Here is a 26,188-nt window from a genome sequence, read left to right on the forward strand (position 1 = left end):
CAAAAATTTGTGTAAATTTCAGCTTGTCACATGATTGAGACTGCAGCCCACTCTTAATATACATTCAAAAGTTACACAATACACATTCTATGAAGGGGTAGCAGTACAATTCAGAACTTCAATAAGTCATTCTGAAAAATATCATGTACCTGGCGTTTGATAATTTAGAGCCGCCATTTGGGATCCATGTTGCCACAACAAAATTGGGTCATAGTTGGAAGATTCAATGCGTTGGCCTTTGGGGTAGATTCTGGAAAGTTGTTTACGGTTGTATTCCCGAAACTCTTTGGACTTCTGTTTGAGGAGAGCTTCTGCCTTATTTTCTGCAAATGATCTTATTTCTTTGTAATCAATACTGTCTTTCGCTGAAAAAACAACGGATTGCAACAGTTACATTTGTGTCTGTACCTTAATACTTTCATAGCACCCTCACACCTAACAGCATGTTATAGAATGAGCAAAACCTGTCACTTTGGCAGGGATGTAAAAAAGCCAGTGTCAATGGAAAGCAAAATTAACTGAGGTGCTTTGGTGTGGTGAGGAAATAGGATATGGTCAGTTTTACATGCCGGCCGAGGCTATAGATCATCAACAATGAGATGGTCAACTTATGCAGGATGCAGAGTAATGACAGATGAAACTGTGATGTTAAAAACTGCAAAGTATTACAAAAGGAAATAATGATATCCTACACACAAATTGTATTAATGAAATAGGTAAGGATGAGCAAAACCAAGGAATTTATGTTAAATATGCTCAGCAACAACTAACAAATGCAATTTGTAGATTATACCATGTGTCAAAACTGCCACATGAAGAGGTAATAGCGTACTGGATATTGCATATCTTGAAAGCTATGCTAAAAATATGATTGTTAAAATGAAGGAGGTATCATTTTTTTGTTATCGTTATAATTTTTTTGAACAACAAAAGAAAAGAAATTGGTAAAGGACTAGAGAAGCACAGATTTCTCAGTTTAGAACGGAAACAAAAAGGAAATAATCTTATAAAGGTAGAGACCATTGCTAATGCCGTAATCAATATAACTTGAAAGTACTGATGTCAGGAAGCAATTCTTTGCAGGACAGTGAACAATACGTGGTGTACAATTCCAAACATATTTTGGCACCAAAAATCTCAAAAGAATTTAATGAACAAATAGTTGCAACCACAGATTGGATGGATGAACAATCCATTATTACTGTGATTTTACTTTAATGTAAAGAATAACCTGCATGATCAAAGTGGATGTCACTCTCCCCTTTAATTGTTTTAGATGTTGCGAAACATAGGTAAGCCAGTGTTTGAATCTCACTGTTTAAGACATGAGAAACAGAATAGGTGAGACTTGAAGTATAAGAAAATAACTGCAGATGCTGGTACAAATCGATTTATTCACAAAATGCTGGAGTAACTCAGCAGGTCAAGGCAGCATCTCGGGAGAGAAGGAATGGGTGACGTTTCGGGTCGAGACCCTTCGTCTGAAGAAGGGTCTCGACCCGAAACGTCACCCATTCCTTCTCTCCCAAGATGCTGCCTGACCTGCTGAGTTACTCCAGCATTTTGTGAATAAATAGGTGAGACTTGAACATGCGTCAGTGCCGTGCTGGAGCAAGACACACTATTTCAGTAGCACCCAGCGACCGTCTCTACCATTCAGGAATGATGTAAATACTATAAAGGCAGCACCCTGGCATGGCAGATCGAGTTGTAGTCTCAAAGTGCAAGTGACCAGCTTCAATCATGGGTGCTGTACGTGTGGAGTTATTTCATTCTCCCAGGGCAGCCAGGGTGGCGCAGTGGTAGAGTTGCTGCCTTACAGCACTTGCAGCGCCGGAGACTCAGGTACGATCCTGACTACGGGTGCTGTCTGTATGGAGATTGTACGTTCTCCCCGTGACCGTGTGGGTTTCCTCCAAGATCTTCAGTTACCTCCCACACTCCAAAGACATACAGGTTTGCAGGTTAATTGGCTTGGTGTACGTGTAAATTGTCCCTCGTGTGTGTAGGATAGTGTTAATGTGCGAGGATTGGTAGTCGGTGCGGACTCAGTGGGCCGAAGGGCCTGTTTCCGTGCTGTATCTCTCAACTAACCACGTGGGTTTTCTCTGGGTGCTTCGGTTTCCTTCCACATTCCATTTGTCGGTTAATTGGCCTTAATGTGCAGGGAGTGGACGAGAAAGTGGAATTCCGTGGAATTAATTAGAATAAATGATCGATGGTTGGTGAAGGGTCTGTTTCCAGGCTGTATCTTGAAACTAACCTAAACTAATATAGTTACCATCTTTTTGTACAACAAATTAAACAATGTTATAATTTCTAACTGTATTGTTGCGAGGTGAGAGGGCCATGGTTTAAAGGAGATGCGTGGGGCAAGTTTTTTTACACAGTGAGTGGTGAGTGCCTGGAATGTTCCACTGGGGATGGTGGTTGAAACAAATGTTAGTGGCATTTAAAAGACTTTTGGATACTCACATGGATATGCAGGGAATGGAGGGATAAGGGTTAGGTGCAGGTAGATAAGTGATGACCATGGCATCGTACTCAACATCGTGGGTCGATGGGCCTGTTCTTTTGCTGTACTGTTTTATCTTTTATGATGCAGGGAAATATTGAGTGATTCACTCTGATAGGATAGATTGTTTTATTTCTGCATAAAGGGGAAACAACCTTCAAAATCAGCTAAGTAGAGGTAGGATTTAAAAAAAAATTACCAGTTGGAAAAATGTCTTTGCACTTTGCTGGCCTGCAGTACACCACTAAATCAGATAACTCTTTGGCAATTTGTTGCTTCTTCTCCATCTCATTTCGATTTTCCTCCTGTTAAAACAAAGCTAAAATCAGGTACCATTTAGTACCATTCAGGAGGGAATTAATCGCTGTGTAGGAAATGCATTTCACATGTAAACTGCTTATCCATAAATCAGCAAAGAGCTGGAGCAGGGACAGGAGCAGGCAGCCCTTCAATAAGATTATCCGCTTTCTCAACTCCAATTTCTCTCACAGACCCTCAGTTCCCGTAACCTCTAAAATCCATCAGTCTGTCATCAATAAACTCAATTGAACCCTCAGGGTTCAATAATACCAAAGATCCACAACTCTGACAAAAAAATTCTTCTTCATTCTCTTTAATAGATACTCCTCATTTTGAGGTTGCGGCCTCTAGTTCTGGAATCCCAAGGAAACATTCTTCTCACACTTACCTTGTCTCCACCACCTCCTCTGGCAACTCGTTCCATATATCTACCACCCTCTTTCTGCAAACGTTGCCCCTTTGGTTCCTATTAAATCCTTCCCCTCTCACCTTAAATCTATACCCTCCGGTTCTTGATTCCCCAACTCTGGGTAAAGGATTCTGTGCACGTTCCCTATCTATTCACCTCATGATCTTATACACCTCTACACGATCACCCCTCATCCACCTGCACTCCAAGGAATAAGGTCCTAATCTGCCCAACCTCTCTCTATAGCTCAGCCCCTCGAGTCCTGGCAATGTCCTCGTAAATCGTAAATTAAGTTAGAAATCATTGTTAGTGATCTGGAATGCTTTATTTACAGAAACAATGAACTGCAGATGCTGATTTATACCAAAGATAGATGCAATGTGCCAGAGTAATTCAGTGGGTCAGGCAGCATCCCTGGAGAAAAAGGATGGGTGATGTTTCGGACTGAGGAAGGGTCTCGACCTGAAATGTCACCCATCCTTTTTCTCCAGAGATGCTGCCTGACCCGCCGAGTTACTCTAGCACTGTGTCATACTTAATTTATAGTTTTCTTTAACTTTAAATAAATATTTTGGCAGAGACATACCTGTACAAATATCTTCTGAGAACATTGTACCACTTCATGGTACCATGAAAACAAATCTTCCAATGATTCAGTAGCAATGTCCAGTGGTGGAGCATCCTCGGGTAGTTTAGGTTGGATCGTGAATACAAAGGCCATCTCATGCATCCCATTTGCCTGCTTAACTGTTTTCAAAGTAAGTATCATTTCAAAGTTTAGTGTAGCGTTGCATGTGTGAACTGCATCTCTAGCCCATCAGAACAAGTGAAATCAATATAAATAATCACATCAGTATAGATCAGAGAACAGGCCATACATACCAACAGAACAGCAAGCCAGTTTCACGATTCCACTGCAAAATACTCCTAGTGGATTATCTTCTGTTATCTGACCAATAAAATAAAAATAGAAATAAGCACAGTGGAGAGATCTTCAAACTAGATAAAATTAATTTGAAACCATTATTAACTTAGAATCTGTATATATATATATATATGCACACACACATTTGTACACATGCACATATACACACACAGATACACACACACACGCGCACATATTTACGCGCACATATATGTACACACACACACACACACACACACACATATATATACATATATAAATACACACAGTCCTGATGGCAAAAATATCAGGGATGGAAACATAACTATAAGAAAGATTCTTTCCAAGGAGTGCTTTGATGTACATAAATAGAATAGTGCAGCTGAATTCGTTAAGGTCAAGTTTTTAAGGTTGTCTAAAAAAATTATGTCAAACAAAACATACCTGGTTGCCGCCAATATCTTCTTGAATTTCAGCAGCAATTTCTTCCACGTAGTTGGATGGGAAATATTTTTGAATTTGATCTCCGTAGTCCCCCTTCCACCTAAACGTACACAGTACATAGAATTATGGAAATCCTAAACGTGAGAACTGGAGGTACGCTGTGCATCTTGAGATGAAGCGAAGCAATTACAGGTCCACCATCGATCTTCCGGCACCCTTGTTTCTAGAGCATTCCAGCGGCACAGGAACGGTCCACCTAGGCCGCCGAGGGGCCAGGATACCGGCAACCTGGGTCTCGGAAGTTGGCTATGGGAATGGATCTTGCGGCTCTGGCCCGGCCGGAGTCCGCAGGGAGCAAATTCCACCCGCCGTTCGGCATGGAAGTCCCGATGAGATTGAGATTGGCCGCCCTACTCGGCCCAGGCGCCACATTTTCTGTGGGAATTCCGGAGGTGGGGGGGGGGGGGGGGGGAGTGGTGATTTCAAGTGCGCTCTCATGATTTTGTGTAGATTAAAGGAGATGCCGGAGCACCAATTGCCAGAAAATCGATGGTGGACCAATATTCTGCAGTCACCTTTGTGTGCTGCTAAACTAAGGTGGATTATGGTAGCAAGATGATTCTATGGTTGAAGTTGTTTTCAAGGATAGACACAAAAAACTGGAGTAACTCAGCAGGACAGGCTGCATCCGTGGTGAGAAGGAATGGCTGACGTTTCGGGTCTAGTCCCTTCTTCAGACTGGCTGGTTGATAAAGGAAACGAGAGATATAGACGGTGTTGTGGAGAGATAAAGAACAATGAATGAAAGATATGAAAAAAAGTAATGATGATAAAGGAAACAGGCCATTGTCAGCTGTTTGTAGGGTGAAAACGAGAAGCTAGTGTGACTTGGGTGGGGAAGGGATAGGGAGAGAGAGGGAATGCCGGGGCTACCTGATGTGTCAGAAATCAATATTCATACCACTGTGCTGTAAGCTGTCCAAGCGAAATATGAGATGCTGTTCCTCACTCTGACAATGGAGGAGAACTAGGCCAGAAAGGTCTGTGTGGGAATGGGAAGGAGAATTAAAGTTTTTGGCAACCGTGAGATCAGGTAGGGTCGGGCGGGCTAAGCGAAGGTGTTCCGCGACACGATCGCCCAGTCTGCATTTGGTCTCGCCGATGTATAAGTGTCCACATCTTGAACAATGGATACAATAGATGAGGTTGGAGGAGGTGCAAGTGAACCGCTGCCTAACCTGAAAAGGCTGTTGGGGTCCCTGGACAGAGTCAAGGGAGGAGGTATAGCGACAGTTCTTTCTAGGAAATATGTATCTGAACTCTTAGATCCCTCTGCTCTATAACATTCCCCAGAGCCCTGGCATTTACTGTGAAGGCCCTGCCCTGGTTAGACTTCCCAAAATGCAACACTTCACATTTATCCCATATAACTCCATTCACCATTCCTCTGAGCACTTGCATAATTGATCAAGTTCCTGCTGTAACCTTTCAAAACTATCATTCGCTATCGACAAGACACAAAATGCCGGAGTAACTCAGCGGGTCATGCAGCATCTCTGGAGAGAGGAATGGGTGACGTTTCGGGTCGAGACTCTTCCATCAGTCTGAAGAAGGGTCTCGACCCGAAACGTCACCCATTCCTTCTCTCCAGAGATGCTGCCTGGGCTGCTGAGTTACTCCGGCATTTTGTGTCCTCCTTTGATTTAAACCAGCATCTGCAGTTTTCTTTCCTACACATCGCTATCGACAATATCGCCCACTTTAGTGTTATCTGCAAACTTGATAATTATGCCTTGTACGTTCTCATCCATATCATTGATGTAAACCACAAACAGCAATGGACCCAGCACCGATCCCTGAGTCACAGGTCTCCAGTCCGAAATTTTGTTCTGGACAAAATATTTATCCCCTACCCAGCATTGCTTCTCCAAATGTTACTACAACATGGGGGGATGGCAGTGGTGCAGGGGTAGAGTTGCTACCTTACAGCGCCAGAGACCTAGGTTCGATCCTGACTGTGTGCGCTGTCTGTATGGAGTTTGCACGTTCTCCCTGTGACCACATGGGTATTCTCTGGGTGCTCCGGTTTCCTCCCACATTCCAAAGACGTGCAGGTTTGTAGCTTAATTGGATTCTGTAAAAATTGCGAAAAATGTCGCTGGTGTGCAGGATAGTGCTAGAGTACGGGTGATTGGGCCCGTTTTCACACTGTATCTCTAAAGTATGTCTAAATTTGTATCTGCCTGTGGGTGCTTGTGTTCATAATTTGGATGCCACATTGCCACTTTACTGCAATTTATAAACTTCAGGAAGTAGCAGAACTGTAATGAGATGCTGTGGGCATGCACAATTCCAAGCAGAAAAGAAAAGGAAAATATCAGGAACAAACTCTTCCAGGCCAGGCACATCTACACAAAGAGGCAATCTGACCTCCTCAGCCACAAACAGATTGGGAGAGTGGGGTAACATTACACCTAATGTAAAGGTGGAAGTTGGTCCTAAACAGCATTAAATGGCCTTGAAGGAGTGAAGAGCAAGGAACTTGAAAATGAGAGAAATTAAGAAATATTATTTGGGGGTCAAAGTGATGCTGCACAGCGCCAGAGACCCGGGTTCAATCCTAACCTCAGGTGCTGACTGTGTGGAGTTTGCAAGTTCTTCCTGTGATTGTGTGGATTTCCTGTGGGTGCTCCGGATTCCTCCCGCATCTCAAAGACGTGCAGGTTAATTGGCCTCTGTAAACTGCCTCATGTGTGTTGGGAGTCAATGGGAAAATGGGATAGGAAAGAGCGAGTGTGAACCTGGTGATGATGGTCGGCATTGACTCGGTGGGCCGAAGGGCCAGTTTCCATGCTGTATCTCTAAACTAAACTAAACTAAACTAAATCCATTGAAGACAACAGGACCTAATTCAAAGAGTGAAGCACAATGCGCAGTCACTTCCACTTCAAATGCTTAGCACACACACCCACACAGGGGATAATGTTTTAACCTGCAGCACAACAACAGGATGTGACAAGCACCACACCTGAAGAGGGAAATACATGCTGGAAAATGCAGGGAAATTGGGCAAGCAAAATAAAAATCTTAAGAAAGAATGTAGCAGCAACTTCAGTGAGTGTGTCTGAGATGTCTTTCGGGTGAGAAATATTATCCACCAGGTGAAATGGGGTGTATGGGATTTGGAGAATCTTTACAGACTTGTGGAGGTGGATATCTGTGATAATCAGTGCGGGCTTTAAGACTGAGAAATTTGAAAAGCCAGAAAAGGAATAATGGGTACATTAGAGCCTTGAAACTCCACATGTTTTGTCTTTATACATATGCCGTTCTCAGTATTAGCCTTAGGATGTTTAGTTTAATTTAGTTTAGTTTGGAGATACAGCAGGGAAACAGGCCGTTCGGCCCACTGAGTCCGCACCGACTAGCGATCCCCAAACACTAACACTATCCTACACACATTAGGGACAATTTAAATTTATACCAAACCAATTAACCCACAAACCCCTGTGCGTCTTTGGGGTGCGGGAAGAAACCGAAGATCTCGGAGAAAACCCACGCAGGTCACAGGGAGAACGTGCAAACTCCGTACTGACAGGCACCCACAGTCAGAATCGAACCCGGGTCTCTGGCGCTGTAAGGCAATAGCTCTACTGCTACGCCACTGTGTCGCCCACTTTGTAGGACATAATGTTGAAGCTTCTTGACCTTTCTTTCTCAGACTCACTGATAACTATGAATGCTTCCCTTTTCACTGTGAAAGCCTAATCTAATCACTCCAGATTTCCATGATCAATTTTGTACTCATTGCAGAACAAGAATCCTTACCATCCTTGATCTTGCTTTTTGACATTGTGGATGATGCCACATCTGGGAAAACTGAGTTCATCTTGCTGTTGGCTTTTATAATTGTACAGAGCCCTTACTGAACCCTACGGATTGAGGAAACAAATGGTTAAAACGTAATAAAATCACAGTGGTGTTTGTATTTATAGTCATCTATAGTTATAGGTAAGGAACATATACCAACAATTGTATCACTTAAAAGTCAACAGAGGAAACCTTTCTCCTCAAATAGGGTTTATTTCATTAGGATTATAGAGATGTTGGCCTATGGGGCCCAAGTCAATATCTATTTTTTAAAGCGGAGATTGACAGATTCTTGATTAGTAAGTGTATCGGGTTATAGGGAGAAGATAGGAGAAGGCGTTGAGAGGGTAAGATAGATCAGCCATGATTGAATGGCGGAGTAGACTTGATGGGCCGAATGGCCTAATTCTGCTCCTACAACTTATGAACTTATATGGCAACTCCAATATTCTTGACTGCCTAAATCTGCAGAGAATGGTGATCACAACCCAGTCTATCAGAGGTTGATCGCTTCCTTCCATCCAGTCCACCTTCATGGTGGATGCAACAGGAAGAATTAAAGTATTATCAAGGATGCCTGTCATCCAGGCCATTCCCTTTTCACTCCTCTACCTTCCGTGAGAAGATACAGCATCCAGACTTAAGAACTGCCTAAAGTACAGGCTTAAGACTATCCTTGATCGGACTTTGCTGGCTTTACCTCGCACTAAACGTTATTCCATTATCATGTATCTCCACACTGTAAATGGCTCGATTGTAATCATGTATTGTCTTTCTGTTGACTGGTTAGTACGCAACAAAGGCTTTTCACTGCACACGTGACAATAAACTTAACTGAACTGAACCTCTTTTCCAATGTTATCGGACTCCTAAACCAACAACCTCCATATCTCTCCCTTCCCAGAAATGCTGCCACACATTCACAATCTTTTCGCTACCTCTTTCAGTTATTCCATTCTTGCTCTTTGTTCTTTTTTTGCACCACTTCGGATTCCACTGCAACCGTTGCATCTTTATGCTGTTTTTCATTTGTTGTCTATCACATAAATTAATCTTATCTGATCTGATCAGCAGCATCAACAAAGGGTAAATGGGTTTGAAATCTGAAGAAGGGTCTCGACCCGAAACGCCGCCTATCAATGTTCTACACAACTCAGCTGACCTGCTGAGTTACTCCAGCATGTTGTGTCTTTTTTTTTGTTGTAAACCAGCATCTGCAGTTCCTTGTTTCTATCTAAGGTAAATCAGTTTCTTTCCTTTTGCTGTACATTTTCTTTCAAACTTGCAGCACGCTTTGGTGACAATGCTTAGTTCCCGTTAAGTATATAATTAATTTTATATCAACCTCCAATCTGTTCATGGCACAGTCAACTACGTCGGAAGGCTGTGGGTTCAAGTACAACTCCAGAGATTGAATCGCATAAAATCTAGCCGCCACTCTAGCTTCATACAGATGCAGTGTAAACACAGGCAGCACTGCTGTCCTTTGGATGAAATGCATGAACTGAAGCCCTCTCTGATCCATCAGGATGAAAGTATAAAGTATCATGGTGTAATTTTGAAGAACAATATTGTAAAGCAGCGTCTCGACCCAAATTGTCACCCATTCCTTCTCTCCAGAGATGCTGCCATCTTCAGCATTTTGTGTTTATCTTCGATTTAAACTAGCATCTGCAGTTCTTTCCCACACATTTTGTAAATATCATTAATGACCTGGCTAATATTTAGCATTTCAACAAAAAAACAGATGAATGGGTCATTTCAATGCTGATGTTTAGGAGGGCTAATGCTGCTTGAATTGGCTCCCTGATCTCAATATCATTGCAATTTAGAAGCACTACAAAGCAGTCGAGGACATCCAGAAAGAAATATGCAAGGTGCTTTAAAAACAAGTCTTTTAACTTTTGGATGAGGGAGGTGCAGGGCATAAAATAAGGAGGGAATAGATATTTACTTGCATTCACTTCATTTACCACTCGATCTAGAATTTCACTTAGAATTTTATATTCCTGCCTATCATAATGACATTTTGTTAACACTACATTAAGCACAAGACAAGTCAATTTCAGACTCCTACCTGAGAAGGTGCAAGTTCATTTGGATCCACGTAATTTACACCATAGAGACTGCCGTAGTCTTTTTGCTGAAAGCAAAGCAAACAGTGATTATGCAGAATGTAGAAGGTTGTTATGAGTGTGGTTTCAGGACCATTCTGTAGAGGCCTTCCTACTCGATCAATAACGTGTTAATAATCAAAAAGCATGTTGTGATTTAACCTGCCTTGAAAAATAGCTGAAGGGCCACTCAGTCTGAATCCACAACAGGATTTATGGGCTAACCTACATCTGCCAGTGACATTGCCAATGGCCTTTAGCAGCAAATACAAGCTGAAGGAAGTCTACAATTTACTGCTGGTATTAAACGTCAAAAGAGCTAGGCTTAATTTTAGGTCAATACCCCCCTGACCCCCTACTTTCAATCCGTAGAAGGGTCCCGACCCAAAACGCCACCCATCCTTTTTTTCCAGAGATGCTGCCTGACCCACTGAGTTACTCCAGTACTTTGGAACCAGCAGCTGCAGTTCTTAGTTTCTACGTCTTAGTTTTACATGAGTCTTGGTAGTCAAGGGGATGACCAAAAATCCCCTTTTTGGCAAAATGCAAGATCTCAAGATCAATTGTAAACATTAAACCCTCATTCTCTGCCAGCTAGAAGACAAAGGACGATGTTGTAGTGGCCAGGCGGAGGCCTGGCGGATTAACCCCTTATGCCTGTCCGTCACGTAACGAGGGGGCTGACCCAAGGAGTGGCCTGATCCGCCACAATGTGCATTATAGAACATCACTGCCTGCTGGTTGCGCGGTGCGTCATATACTCTCCTAACTGGGAAATACAATGCTGGTTCCTTCATCATCATTGGGCCACAATCTTGGAACTCCCCCTAGAGCAGCACTGGAGATGGACAAACTAGCTGCCCACCAACACCTTCTCAAGGGCAAACTAGCATGGACAATAAATGCTACGACGTCTAAATGACAAATTCATTCAGATTGGAGATCCTCATTCAGTATTGCGCATTCAGTATTCAATATAGGGGTGAAACGGTGGCACAGCGGTAGAGTTGCTGCCTTACAGAGCCAGAGACCCGAGTTCGATCCCGACCGCGCGTGCTAGTCTGGAAGGAGTTTGTGCGTTCTCCCCATGACTTGCATGGGTTTTCTCCGAGATAATCATAATCATAATATTACTTTGTTAGCCAAGTAACTTTTGCAACATGCGAGGAATTTGATTTGCCATACAGTCATACCAATAAAGAGCAACAAGACACCTAAATAAATTTTTAACATCAACATCCACCACAGCGACTCCCCACATTCCTCACTGTGATGGAAGGCCAAGAAAGTTCAATCATCTTCTCTCGCGGTCGGGGCACTCAAACCTTCCGTTATCAGGGCAATCTTGGCTCCCGCAACCGACGATCGGGCCCTCTGCATCGGGGCGATCAAGCTGCCGCATCGGGGGGATCTCAGCTCCCCCATGCCGGGCGATCAGAGGCGAGTTGAACCTTCTGCAACTTTGGAGCTTCCCGACATCAGCCTCTACCCGAGACTGTGAGCTCCTCGTTGTTGAAATCCACAGGCCACGATTCAAGTGTCGATCCCAGGCAAGGGATCGCAGGCTTCGATGGTAAGTCCACGCTCAAAGTCAGTCTCGAGCAAGGCCTCCAGCTCCATGATATTAGGCCGCAGAGTGACCGGAGATGCGATCCGGAAAACAATCGCATTTCCGGCAAGGTAAGAGATTGAAAAAAGTTTCCCCGCCCCCCACATAAAACAAACCAGAGAACCTTAACACAAAACTTTTAAAACACACTAAAAATAACAAAAAAGATGAAAAGACAGACAGACTGTGGGCGAGGCTGCCATCGCTGACGGCGCCACTCGGTTTCCTCCCACGCTCCAAAGACATACAGGTTTGTAGGTTAACTGGCTTGGTATAAATGTAAATTGTCACTAGTGTGTGTAGGATAGTGTTAGTGTGCGGGGATCGCTGGTCGGTGTGGACTCGGTGGGCCGAAGGGCCTGTTTCCGTGCTGTATCTCTAAACTAAACTAAATTTAAAACTCAGTATTCTGAGTCCCGTGTAATTATTTGTTGAGTTTATTCCTTGAGATTTAAATCAGGTTGCCGAAGAGTTTATTTTATAGATGGACCAACCTGGAAGAGAAGATCAAACTATAAGAATCAAAGCACTCAATTATCCTGAATAATGGTGTTCTGAAGCAAGAGACAGCCGGTTAACCTCAGGGGCAAGGGAATTAATTTTTCACTTTCTTGCCTGAGGAAGGAAACATATCAGCGCCAATATTGTACATAAATAGAGAAAGTACTGTTAACAAAATAAATAAACCACTTACCACGTTGTAACGCTCAAGCACTTCCTCCGTGACTGGGTATCGGAGTTTCATTTTTCTGTACAATGGCTGCTTTTTGTGGTAACTGATTAGCTCCACAAGGCTGTCAAACTCTGCTGACGTCCCTAGTATGTACTTTCCATCTTCATAGTTAATGCGGCAATGCTTAACCTTACTCTCAGCCCTGGGGTAAGACACAATTTTAATGTTTTTTGATAGCGCCACGGACACTATTAAAATGAAAACGCATTTAGGAAGGGTTAGTTCTCTCACCTGAAGGTAATGGCGTATGAATTGGGCTCATCTCGCATTCGGACCAGAAATGCCCCGTCTCGCGGTATCCTCATCAGCATGTCTTCAGCCTCTCCTCGACTGAGGTTTTTATAATACCATCTGGAAATGACAAAAATGTACACCTTTCCATTTTTGATCTCCGTGATTCAATGCTTTGAGCAATGGCCGTTTATCTCTGGGATCTGAATTGAAACATTTCAACCAATTTCGTGGGTATCAACTGGGCAGTTTCGCAACGTTTCTCAGTCTTTCCCACCAAGGGCGCTAAAGGCAGCCGCTTTCTGCTGGAATAGAGGACCTCATGGGGGAACTCATGAACCTGCAAACATCTACACTCCAGAACCAAGATCAGCCTGACTTCAGACTTTACTTTGGAGACACAGTGCAGAACAGGCCCTTGGGGCCACCGAGCCCACGCCGACCAGCGATCACGCTGTGCATGAGAACTATCCCACAGACGAGGGACAATTTACAATTTTACCAAAGCCAATTAGCCTACAAAGCCTGTATGTCTTTGGAGTGTGGCAGGAAACTGGATCGCCCAGATGGTCACTGGGAAAATGTACAAACTCTATATGGACAGCACCCCGTAGTCAGGATCGAACCCATGGTTCTGGCGCCATAAGGCGGCAACTCTACCGCTGCGCCACCGTGCCTGACCTTTGTGATCGAGCTGAAATGCGCAGACTGTGCGAGTGTTCAGAGGGCAAGTCGCTGCCCACACTGGACCAAGCGAGATAAGTCTTCCAACCTGTACGAGTCTGCCTTTTGACAAGCAAGATCCATGATGAGACAGTGGAAACGGTGGAAGACTTCCTACTTCAGTGAAGGCAGATACTGATGAAATTGGCCATTGCCCTCAATGCACCAGCCCAGCCTTCATTGCCCTCAATGCACCAGCCCAGCCTTCATGTGGCACCCTTCATGTGGCGACTCTTTGCATACCTCCTTGGGCGTGCAAAACAAAGAATTTCACTGTGACTTGTCACATGTGACAATAAAGTATTCATTCATAAAGTACATCACTCATATATTCATCGCCTGTGAGTCAACCTTTTTACTTTGGCCTCATTAGCCACTGCAGAACCCGCAGAACCAGAGTCATCCTCAAACTGATTTCTCTTTGAGTAAATCTAGTTCTCACATAAACAAGTTTGTGCACGTATCATTAGGAAACTTGAATGCGCGTTCGCAACCAATACTGGACTGGACAACAATCATGATTCTAGCCTCAGTTTAACAGACACGATGTAAATCTTCCTTTTCTCCTAGCTTGATCAAAAACTGCTTAAAACTGCCAACCTCTGCTTAACCGAGGTTAAATTTAGTTCCTCATAAAAATTTCCTCAATGGAAATTTACTTCCACTAGTTCTCTCTGCTCTAGATAGATTTGACTGCGTAAGTTTTCAGTTGGTGCACTTACTCCTGAAATTCATGAGGATTTGGGCAGGGTACAGCTTCAGTTAAACATAGTTCAAATTCAATGCATCGTAAAGGCGCAGTCTGATAGTATTGCACCAGGTCATAAATATTGTGGAAAGTTAAATTATCAGTCAGGAAATATCTTGTGCCCTCTGTATCTGCGGAGGTACGAATGCGGCAGTGCTGAGCTCTTCCATTCCTCCTGGTTTGAGAAACACATAAAGAACAGAATCCAAATGTGAGTTTTTATTTACTGTTCAACAGAGTTACAGTTTAAGTTCATAAGTTGTTGGAGCAGAATTAGGTCATCAAGTCTACTCCGCCATTCCATCATGGCTGATCTATCTTTCCCCCTCAACCCCATTTTCCTGCCTTCTCCCCATAACCCTTGACACCCGTAGTAATCAAGTTTAGTTTTGTTTGGAGATACAGTGCGGAAACAGGCCCTTTGGCCCACTGGGTCCACTCCGACCAGCGATCCCCGTACACTAGCACCATCCCAAACACTAGAGACCATTTACAATTTTTGCCGAAGCCAATTGACCTACAAACCTGTACGTCTTTGGAGTGTGGGAAGAAACCGGAGCCCCCGGAGAAAACCCACGCGGTCATGGGGAGAAAGTACAAACTACGTACAGACAGCGTCAGCACTTGGCATCAAACCCGGGTGACTGGCGCTGTAAGGCAGCAGCTCTATCACTGCGCCACTCTGCTCTATCACTGCGCCACTCTGCTCTATCACTGCGCCACTCTGCTCTATCACTGCGCCACTCTGCTGCCCTTCAGTTGCTCTCATTTTATTTTTGAACGTGACATTCTTCACATTATTTAAAGCTGCAACCATTAGTGACTGACCAAGAGTGTGACTGCTCTAGTGCGGTTCCATTATCATGCACTATATCAGAGTAACTTGTCCTCTCGTTGGCTTTGGGGCTGTATGAAAGTTGCTTAACATCTCAAAAAGCCAATGTGAGACACGGAAGTCACCTTATAAAAATAATGGTGGAACCATGAGAGGGTGAATGCACGATGGAAAATTATTACGATTAACACGATTATTCAAAAAAGGAGTAATTCTGGCCATCCCATCCCTGCTGACTATTTAGTGAAGTCCAATTTTCCAGGGATATTTCCTTCTGCAAGGCAATGTATTTCCAATCTCCACCTCTCACTTAGTGGGGAAAAAAATCTCTGCATCATTTCTCAAATCTTTTGATTATTAAGTGGGTATCGATAGTCTTATCATATAGGTTTAAAAAAAATTGATTAACTTCACTGCCATCTCCCTTTTCCCCATATCTATTACTCCAGCTTCATTCTCTCAGAAGCCTGTGTAACGTTAATAGATTTACTGATGATATCATTGTATCCATATACTTATAACGCAACAAATAAGTAACCAAAGGAATAGGTGACGTTTCGGGTCAGCACACAATGAACCAATGAACACAATGAACCATTGTACATTTCCTTGATCATCGTCTGCTTTGATCTGCCCTTCTCATACCTTACGTGCTCCTTGTACCTTTCTCTAGTTTCCCTCTCCCCTGACTCTCAGACTGAAGAAGGTGTCTCCCGACCCGAAACATCACCGATTCCTTTTCTCCAGAGATGCTCCCCGGACAAGCTGAGGTACTCCAGCATTTTGTGTCTATCTTTGGTGTAAACCAGAATCTGCACGTCCTTCTTACACAAAGAGCTATGCAGGTTCTACAGTTATAATATACAAGTGGCTGCCCAGGGAATAGGAATAAAAAAATCACACACCACTATTATCAGGAACAAGGCTTAACATTGTATTGCGACCCATTGAAAGAAACTCATCATATTCAACACTGGTAATTAATAGCACTTTTAAACATCATTCGTATTAATGATGACCTTAGATGACCTTACGAACATTAGATGACCTTAAATCAGGGTAAGGAGAGAAAACGACAGATTTAATCTGTTTGTTTGTCTTGGTGAACATTTTTGTTAAACAAAACAAGGGTGCCAAGGGTTATGGGGAGAAAGCAGGAGAATGGGGTTGAGAGAGAAAGATAGATCAGCCATGATTGAACGGCAGAGTAGACTCGATGGGCCAAAAATGTCTATTTCTGCTCCTATGACTTACAAACCTATGAACACTGTTTGTGTGAATTGCCTCAACACAGTTTGTGATGTTCAAGTTCCTTAAAGGATATTTTAATGGCTATTTCTTTTTGTAATTAACGCTGGACTTCTGAAAGTTATTTATCATCTTATGGCAACAAATTCCAAAGGAGAAATGAAAAGTCGAGTTTACCTTTTAATAGATGTGTTGCCCTATAACAATTTTTTAAATCTTTATTTAAAAAAAAATCTTTCCCCAAATAATTCTGCAGCTAGCATTAAAACTGTTTTAAAAATAATTTAATAATCCGGACTGAGGAATCTTTGGCATGGAAGGTTTAATAAAAGAGATCAGCTATTACCAAAATGACAGTGTGAAGACTCCAGGGTAGGTATCACTCTCACGGACCAGAAATGTCCCGTCTCGTCCTGTTGTTTCTGCACAAACCTCCTGCAGCAGCTTCTCCGCTCGCTGTTTGCCATCCTTGCCCATCTTCCCATGAAACCACTTCTCATTAAAGTGACGATTCGCACTATCAATTTTCTAAAGAGAAAAAAAAAATGTCATCGTTTATTTTTTTACAGGTAATAATGACCAAAAAGTCACAGCGAAGGGAATGTACAAAAATGACAGGAAAGGAGTAAAGGAGAACATGAGTGAATCTAAAAGCAAAGCTGTCGAAACAAGGAACTGCAGTTGCTGGTTTACAAAGAAGAGCACAAAGTGTTGGAGTAACCCAGCGGATCAGGCTGCATCCCTGGAGAACATGGATGGGTGACGATTCGGGGTCGGGAACCAAAATGTCACCGATCCATGTTCTCCAAGGATACTGCTTGACCCGCTGAGTTACTCCGGCACTTTGTGTCCTTAAGAGTAAAGCTGTCTTACTGAATAGACAATAGACAATATGTGCAGGAGTAGGCCATTCGGCCCTTCGAGCCAGCACCACCATTCAATGTGATCATGGCTGATCATTCTCAATCAGTACCCCGTTCCTGCCTTCGCCCCATACCCCCTGACTCCGCTATCCTTCAGAGCTCTATCCAGCTCTCTCTTGAATGTATTCAGAGAATTGGCCTCCACTGCCTTCTGAGGCAGAGAATTCCACAGAAATGAAATAAGGCTCTGGAATATTGTGTATGGGTCTGATTTCGCTAGCTCAGGAAGATAGGAAGAATGGGGACACAGGTGACGGCAGATGGTGAAACCTTGGGCAGAAAATGAACTGCTGGTGGAACTCAGTGGTTCCGGGAAGCGTTTGTGGAGGGAATGTTTCGGGTCGGAGTCCTTCTTCTGAGGAGAGAGAGCATATCTTTTGATCAGTATTCCATAAGGAAAAGAACATTGTGGCAGGAGAATTGAGGGGTGGGGTGGTCAGTGAAAATCTTGAACATATTAGCATTAAAAAGGTGGAGATATTCAGGTGACTTACTGGGCTTGAGGTGGATAAAATCACACGACCTGATAAGATATATCTCTGGCCGTTACGGGAGACAAGGCAAGAGGGTGCTGGGATTCTCGCGGGGATAGTAAAATCTTTGCTGGATGAGGGTAATGTGCCAGATCACTGTAAAACAGCAGATATGGTGTCTTTATTGAGGAAGAGCAGCAGGGTTAAGCAAGATTCACTGGAATATTGAAGGGTGAGAGGGGATCTTATAGAAACATATAAAACAGGGTAGATGCAGGAAAAATGTTCCCGATGTTGGGGGAGTCCAGAACCAGGGGTCACAGTTTAAAAATAAGGGGTAGGCCGTTTAGGACTGAGATGACAAAAAACCTTTTCACCCAGAGAGTTGTGAATCTGTGGAATTCTCTGCCACAGTAGTCAGTGGAGGCCAATTCACAGGATGCATTCAAGAAAGAGTTGGATCCAGTTCTGAGGGGGGCTAATGGAATCAAGGGATATGGGGAGAAACCAGGAACGGGATACTGATTCTGGATGATCAGCCATGAGCATATTGAATGGCAATGCTGGCTCGAAGGGCCGAATGGCCTACTCCTGCACCTATTTTCTATGTTTCTATAACAGCAGGCTTGTAAGTAAGCAGGGAACATATTGGAAAATGCCCTGAGGGACATGATTAATCTAAATTAGAAAGGCAGGGATTAAACATAGGTAGTTGGAATGGCTTCTATAAGGGAGATCCTGGCCGACCAAATTGATTGAATTTTTTGAAAAGGTAAAATATTGATGCACCTCAGTACGGCATTTAACAAGGCTTCACGTAAAAGGTTAGAACCTACAAAACCTGGGACAAGATGGAAAACTGCAAACTGACATAGAAACATAGGTGCAGGAGTAGGCCATTTGGCCCCTCGAGCCAGCACCACCATTCAATATGATCATGGCTGATCATCCAGAATCAGTACCCTGTTCCTGCTTTCCCCCATATCTCTTGATTCCGTTAGCCCTAAGGGCTGTATCTAACAATCTCCTGATGACGGAGATGATGGTAGAGGACTGTTTTGTAATGCCCATGTTGTAACAAGTATTAGTGTTTTAGCCCCTATAGTCCTGCCTTTTACATTAATGATTTTGAGATAGGGTGATATGATTAGTAAATCAGCAGATGCCACAAATGTTGTTGTTGTTGAGAATGAGGACGACAGTCTTAAGGAGGATAGGACTAGGGACCACAGTCTTATGAGAAAGATCAGCTATTTAAGCCTGAGATGAGCTTTTCACCTCGAGAATAGTAAATGTTTGGAGTTCTCTGCTCATTGTGACTGCGGAGATTCAGTCACTGAATATGTTCAGGCAGAGACTAATAGATTTCTGAATTTCAACGAAGTCAAATGATATGCGGCTAGTGCAGAAAAGTGTCAGTGAGGTGAAAGATCAGCCATGATCCTAGCAAGGCCAGAGCAGGTATGATGGGCTGAATGGCCTACTCCTGTATCTACTTCGTTTGTTACGATGTCCCATGTTCGGACTTTAAAGCGGAGTAAAAACTCCGTTGACCTACAATGTCGGCACCAAACAAGATGCCTAGTTCATCTCCTCAGCCCTGCGGTGATCCATATCAATCCATTAAAACAGTTGCGCCCAATGTAAATTGGAGGAACAACACCTCATATTTTGCTTAGGCAGCTTACAAAGCAGGGGTATGAATATTGATTTCTCTAACTTCAAATAACCCTTGCTTTCCCACTCTCTCTCTCCCTCCTCCACACCAGTTCTCCAACTGGTTTCACTGTCCTACTGATTAATTTTACTGATTGTATACCTCGTTGTCATCTTCCCCTCAGCTCACATTGAACCATTCTACATTTCCTTAATCGTCGTCTGCTTTGATCTCTCCTTTTCACACCTTACCCTTCCATATCTCTAGTTTCCCTCTCCTCTGACTCTCAGTCTGAAGAACGGTCTCGACCCGAAATGTCATTCATTCCTTCTCTCCAGAGATGCTGCATGTCCCGCTGAGCTACTCCAGTATTTTGTGTCTATTTTCAGTGTAAACCAGCATCTGCAGTTCCTTCCTACGCATTAAAGCAGATGTGTGGGGCGTTGTTTTTTCACAGATAATGGTGGGTGCCATGAATGTGCTGCCAGGAATGGTCTTGGAGGCAGATACGATAGTGCCATTTAAAAGGCTTTTAGATGGGCCTGTAGATGTGCAGGGAATCGAGGGATATCAATCATGTATCGAGGAAAATTTCACATGACATTGGATCAGAATTATGCTATTTGACCCATTGAGTCTGCTCCGCCATTCAATCGTGGCTGATATATATTTTTTCCTCTCAATCCCATTTGTCTGCCTTCTCCCCGTAAAATTTGACACCCTTACTCTTCGTAAAAGATTACAAAGTAACAACATCTAAAAGACTGGTTCATGGATAGCAAATGTTTAGAGGCATATGGGCCAACCGCAAGCAGGTGGGACTAGTGTCGATGGGGTATCTTGGTCGGCATGGACAACTTGGGCCAAAGGGCCTGTTTCCACGCTGCATGATTCTATGATTATAGGGCTGTTGTGAAAGCCGTGAGCAGGTCTTTCAAAGAAATAAAGCAATCCCCCTTCAATGCAGCACGGAGTGACTGTACACAGCACAGGTCACTCAGGTAGGAAGGGAGGTGGAAGGAAGGCAATGCTAATTGGACTGAGATTTGGATCAAGCAACATAAAGCTACTTGGTTGATTCTATGTGAGATCATAGGCTGCAGTAGAATATAGTGGGCACCATGACAGAAGGGACATAAAGTTAATGCAGTGGTATAAACTAACAAGGACAGCGACAGTGGCAATGAAAAACTGCTCAATGAAGTTGAGAACATTAGGGTCTGGTTGATGAAAGAATCTAAGTGTAGAAGCGTAGAAGCGTGGAGTACTGTGAGCAAATTTGGGCCCCGTATCCGAGGAAGGATGTGCTGGCTCTGGAGAGGGTCCAGAGGAGGTTTACAAGAATGATTCCAGGAATGAGTGGGTTAACATATGATGAGCATCTGACAGCACTGGGCCTTTACTCACTGGAGTTTAGAAAGTTGAGGGGAGACCTCATTGAAACTTACAGAATAATGAAAGGCATAGTAGAGTGGATGTGGAAGGGACACTTACACTGGTGGAAGAGTCTAGAACCAGAGGTCATAGCCTCAGAATTAAAGGGCGCTCTTTTAGAAAGAAGGTGAGGAGGAACTTCTTTAGTCAGAGGGTAGTTAATTTGTGGAATTCATTGGCACAGAGGGCTGTGAAGGCCAAATCAGTGGATATGTTTAAGGCAGAGATGGACAAATTCTTAATTGGAAGGGTTATGGGGAGAAAGCAGAGAAATGGGATTAGGAAGCAGAGATCAGCCATGATTGAATGGCGGAGTAGACTCGATGGGCCGAATGGCCCAATTCTACTCCTGTAACTTGTGAACTTGTGAAGACTTGCAGATTTCAGTCTTATTCCTTGAATATGCCTTGAAAGTTAGAATAAACCAACAGAAATTAAACCTGATAGAATTCACAGCAGCGAGCAAAGGAATGAACAAAGGAGGAAAGGAAGATAAAGGAATAAGTATGTCGAACTGAACCTGGCATGATGTTTTTGTGAATTCATTATCATCGTCACTCGGGTCTGCAAAATACAGCTTGCCATCTACGATCACACAATAATGTTTGTACCATTTCTGTGAAAAGAAATAAAGCAGAATTCAAAATACTTTGGAAAATCCCGAAATGGTTAAATGTCATTAATGCAGCACGAGTGATGGACTTAGTGCCCAGATTTTCAGGCACATATTAAAAACCCCAGAAATACAGAGATCCGAAGATAGGTGCATAGCTCTGTAATGAAAGTTGTTGCTTTACAAAAGAGTGGGTGGGATGATCTATATTTAATATGAGAAAACCTCCCAAGAAAAACCATTTTAACTGTAGTTCCCCTGACAACTAATTCCAATGTGCGACATGAGTCAGGCTTGTTCTTGTGAGGACACGTTGGAGAAAATGGACTGGTCCTGCACAAGCTCAGTCAGGTAGTTTAGCTTCATTCTTACACTAGAATTAGCTTCAGATCTGGCACTTCCAACTTCAAGCAGATTAAACACCGTCGAAAGCTGATATCATGAGCTGCTGTGATTGCTTCATAGCATTTTTCTCAGACAAAGTCAATATTTACACATTTTTTACTGAACATCTTTCAATAATAGTAATGTTTTAACACACCTTTGCCAAGATTGCTAAAATGTACTTTCTTTGATAAGGTTAACCATATTCAAACTGAATTAGGCACAGGAACAGCTGTTCAGCCCTGCAACCTTTTCATTATTTGATAAAAATCAGTGCTGATCTGATTACAGTGCCCTCCATAATGTTTGGGACAAAGACCCATCATTTATTTATTTGCCTCTGTACTCCACAATTTGAGATTTGTAATAGAAAAAAAAATCACATGTGGTTAAAGTGCACATTGTCAGATTTTAATAAAGGCCATTTTTATACATTTTGGTTCCACCATGTAGAAATTACAGCAGTGTACAAACATAGTCCCCCCATTTCAGGGCACCGTAATCACGTGGTTAAAGTACACATTGTCAGATTTTATTACCCAGAGAAAACCCACTGCGGTCATAGGGAGAATGTACAAACTCCGTACAGACAGCACCCGAAGTCAGGGTCGAACCTGGGGCTCTGGCGCCGTAAGGCAGCAACTCTACTGCTGCTCCACTGAACTGCCCCTCTTTGCCAATGTCCTGGCCCTTGCGCCACTGTGCCACCCTGATGCTTGTTCAGAATCTGTCTCCCGCTGCTATAACACACTCTGCTTCTACCATCCTAAGAGCAAGAGTACAGAAGACTCTCAACACTCAGGAAGATGACAGTTAACCTCATCTGTATCTGAAATGGGTGTGTTCTTATTTTTAAACAGTGACCCTAGATTATTCCACGAGGAAATATCCCCCCTATATCCATCCTGGCAAACCCCTCCATAAATATTATCCAAGGCACTAAAGAAATCATGAATATCGATACTCGTACTCTTACCAAATCTATTGGATCCAAAAGATAGAGAAATCCGGATTTCTTTTCGAGCTCCTTTAAGCAGGTGTCCACAGTGGAATTGTTATTCTCTTGCGTGGAATCCAGTTTTTTGTGCTGAAAAAGTGGCAGATATTTCAGAATGAGTGTAGCAGGCTGCCAATCTGATAAATGGCTACAACACACATTACAATGACTCCATCTTCTATCCCCTCCCGGTCCAATCCCTCCTAACCTATGTCCAAGACACTTCACACATCCTTCGTCTCTTCAATTACTCCCGTTTTCCAGGCCCCCACTCCCTCGTCTTTACTACAGATGTGCAGTCACTCTTCACCTCCATCTCCCACCGGGAAGGCCTTAATGCCCTCGGTTTCTTCGTCAACTGCAGAACCAGCCAATTTCCCTCTACCATCTCCCTACTCTGCCTAGTGGAGCTGGCCCTTACTCTCTACAACTTCTCCTTTCACCCCTCCCACTTCATCTAAATCCAAGTCGCAGCCATGGGCACTCGCATGGGCCCCAACTATGCCTCCTTCTTTGGAGGGTACGTCGAACATTCCCTGTTCCGGGCGTACACTGGCCCTATCCCCGAACTCTATCTCCACTACATTGACTGCATCCACTGCATCAGTGCTACCTCTTGCATCCATGCAGAACTCATGGACTTCTTTAACTTTACCACCAATTTCCACCCTGCACTCAAATTCACTTGAACCATCTCTGACATCTCCCTTCCCTTTCTTGATCTCACCCTCTCTGTCACAGGAGATAGACTATCGACTGACGTTTATTGTAAACCTACTGACTCCCACAGCTATATAGACAACACTTCTTGCCACCCTGACTCTTGCAAAGACTCTATCCCCTACTCCCAATTGCTCTGTCTAAGCCATATTTGCACCCAAGATGAAGTGTTCCTCATCAGGACAACCAAGATGTCCTTATTCTTTAGGGAATGGGGGTTCCCCTCTTGCATCATAAATGAGGCCCTCACATGTGTCTCCTCAGTACCCCGCAGCTCTGCCCTTGCTCCCCCTCCCCCTAGTCGCAACAGGAACAGAGTTCCCCTCGTCCTCAGCTTTCACCCCATCAGCCGTCGCATACGGCACATAATCCTCTGACATTTTCGCCACCTCCAACGGGATCCCACTGCGAGCCACATCTTCCCATCTCCATGCATTTCCACAGAGACCGTTCCCTCCACAACTCCCTGGTCAACTCATGACTTCCCACCCAAACCACCCCCTCACCAGATACCTACCCCTGCAACTGTAGGAAATGTAACACCTGTCCCTATACCTCCTCTCTCAACTCTATCCAAGGACCCTGGCAGTCCTTTCAGGTGAGGCAGAGGTTCACCTGCACCTCCTCCAACCTCATCTACTGAATCTGCAGTTCCAGGTGTGGGATCCTATATATCACCGAGACCAAGCACAGACTTGGCGAACATTTTGCTGAACACTCTGTTCAGTCTGCCTGAGCCTACGTGATCTCCCTGTTTCTAAACACTTTAACTCCCCCTCCCATTCCCATACTGACCTTTCTGTCCTGGGCCTCCTCCACGTCAGAGAAAGTCCAAATGCAAATTGGAGGAGCAGCACTTCATATTTCGCTTGGGCAGCTTACAACCCAACGGCATGAATAATGATTTCTCTGAAAGTAACCCTTGCATTCCCTCTCTCTCCTTCCCTGCCCCACCGTTTTAACTGTCCTCCCGATTAATTTTACTGTTTGTATGCCTCGTAGTCATCTTCCCTTCAGCCAACAATGAATCATTGTACATTTCCTTGTTCATCGTCTGCTTTGATCTGTCCTTTTCACACCTTACATGCTCCTTGTACCCTTCCATATTTCTGGTTTCCCTCTCCCCTGACTCTCAGTCTGAAGAAGGGTCTTGGCCCGGAAGGTCACCCATTCCTTTTCTCCAGAGATGCTGCCTATCCCACTGCGTTATTCCAGTATTCAGTGTCTATCTTCGGTGTAAACCAGCATCTGCAGTTCCTTCCTTTACAATGACTTACAGGCCTGGTTAACTGCATGCAGTTGCTTCATGGGACACATGTTAGAAGAAATAAAAAATATCGGCAGAGATTATAAGGACTTAACTCGCATTTGGAAGAGAATGGAGTAATTAATGACAGTCAGCATGGCTTTGTTAATGGCAGGTTATGTCCAACTATCTTGATTACGTTTTTTGTGGAGGTCACAAAGGTGATTAATGAGTTGAGGGCAGTGGATGTTGTTTGCATGGAATTCAATATGGCATTTGATAAAGTCGCTCATAGTAGAAGTATATAATTACGAGAGGCATAAAATCGGAAGACAGAACCTTTTCCCCTATATTTAAATGTCAAAGACGAGAGGGCATAGCTTTAAGGTCAGAGGGAGCAAGATCTTTTACACAGTGAAAGGTAGGGCCCTGGAACGTGTTTCCAGGGGATGGTGGTGGAAGCAGATGCGATAGTGGTGTTTAAGAGGTTTTCAAATGGGCACATGGATATGTAGTGAATGGAGGGATATGGATCATGTGCAGACAGACGAGATTAACTTGGTATTATGTTCAGCACCGACACCATGGGCCAAAGAATCTGTTCTTGTGCTGTATTGTTCGATGTTCTATGCTCAATGTTATGCACAGCAAAAATCAACAGGTGTGTTTTCACTCAATCTTCCTCAGTTGCTCACATATACAGCAAGATGAACCGTGTACAATTTTTCATGCTGGGTTCATTTTTTTGCAATGGCAGCATTTCTTAAGATATTTGGTTCCATATATGGACATGAAGGGTTTAGGGGGATAAGAACTGAAAGCGGGCAAGTGGGACAACCAGAATGTCACTTTGGACAGCATGAAGAAAGTGAGCCGAAAGACCTGTTTCTGTGCTGTCCAGTTCTATGACTCTAACTCCTCTGCTAACAATTTTGTTAACTCCACACTTATTTTACTCCCACCCGCCCTCTCTCACCAGCTTCTTCTTCATCCCATGGGCAGGTTTCTTTTGCTTGGATCCTAGGCTTTTCTCCTTTCTATTTGCTTTTCCAAGCCAC

General features: G+C 43.6%; 1 protein-coding gene across 2 annotated transcripts in view; it reads right to left on the reverse strand.

Annotated features, from left to right (window-relative positions):
- plcg2 (phospholipase C, gamma 2) overlaps nucleotides 1–26,188 on the reverse strand; it is a 203,409-nt gene that overhangs the window by 30,043 nt on the left and 147,178 nt on the right. For both annotated transcript variants that reach the window (XM_078400761.1, XM_078400762.1), the window contains exons 14-26: nucleotides 23,144–23,254; nucleotides 21,691–21,786; nucleotides 17,030–17,211; nucleotides 14,575–14,775; nucleotides 13,130–13,249; nucleotides 12,860–13,040; nucleotides 10,520–10,585; nucleotides 8,401–8,504; nucleotides 4,573–4,672; nucleotides 4,107–4,173; nucleotides 3,811–3,971; nucleotides 2,715–2,820; nucleotides 150–365 (exon numbers count right to left, since the gene is read on the reverse strand). In XM_078400761.1, coding sequence (XP_078256887.1) covers nucleotides 150–365; nucleotides 2,715–2,820; nucleotides 3,811–3,971; nucleotides 4,107–4,173; nucleotides 4,573–4,672; nucleotides 8,401–8,504; nucleotides 10,520–10,585; nucleotides 12,860–13,040; nucleotides 13,130–13,249; nucleotides 14,575–14,775; nucleotides 17,030–17,211; nucleotides 21,691–21,786; nucleotides 23,144–23,254 — 1,711 coding nt within the window. The remainder of the gene's footprint in view (nucleotides 1–149; nucleotides 366–2,714; nucleotides 2,821–3,810; nucleotides 3,972–4,106; nucleotides 4,174–4,572; nucleotides 4,673–8,400; nucleotides 8,505–10,519; nucleotides 10,586–12,859; nucleotides 13,041–13,129; nucleotides 13,250–14,574; nucleotides 14,776–17,029; nucleotides 17,212–21,690; nucleotides 21,787–23,143; nucleotides 23,255–26,188) is intronic.

The sequence above is a fragment of the Rhinoraja longicauda genome, chromosome 6 (assembly GCF_053455715.1).
Source record: "Rhinoraja longicauda isolate Sanriku21f chromosome 6, sRhiLon1.1, whole genome shotgun sequence".
Classification (NCBI taxonomy): domain Eukaryota; kingdom Metazoa; phylum Chordata; class Chondrichthyes; order Rajiformes; family Arhynchobatidae; genus Rhinoraja; species Rhinoraja longicauda.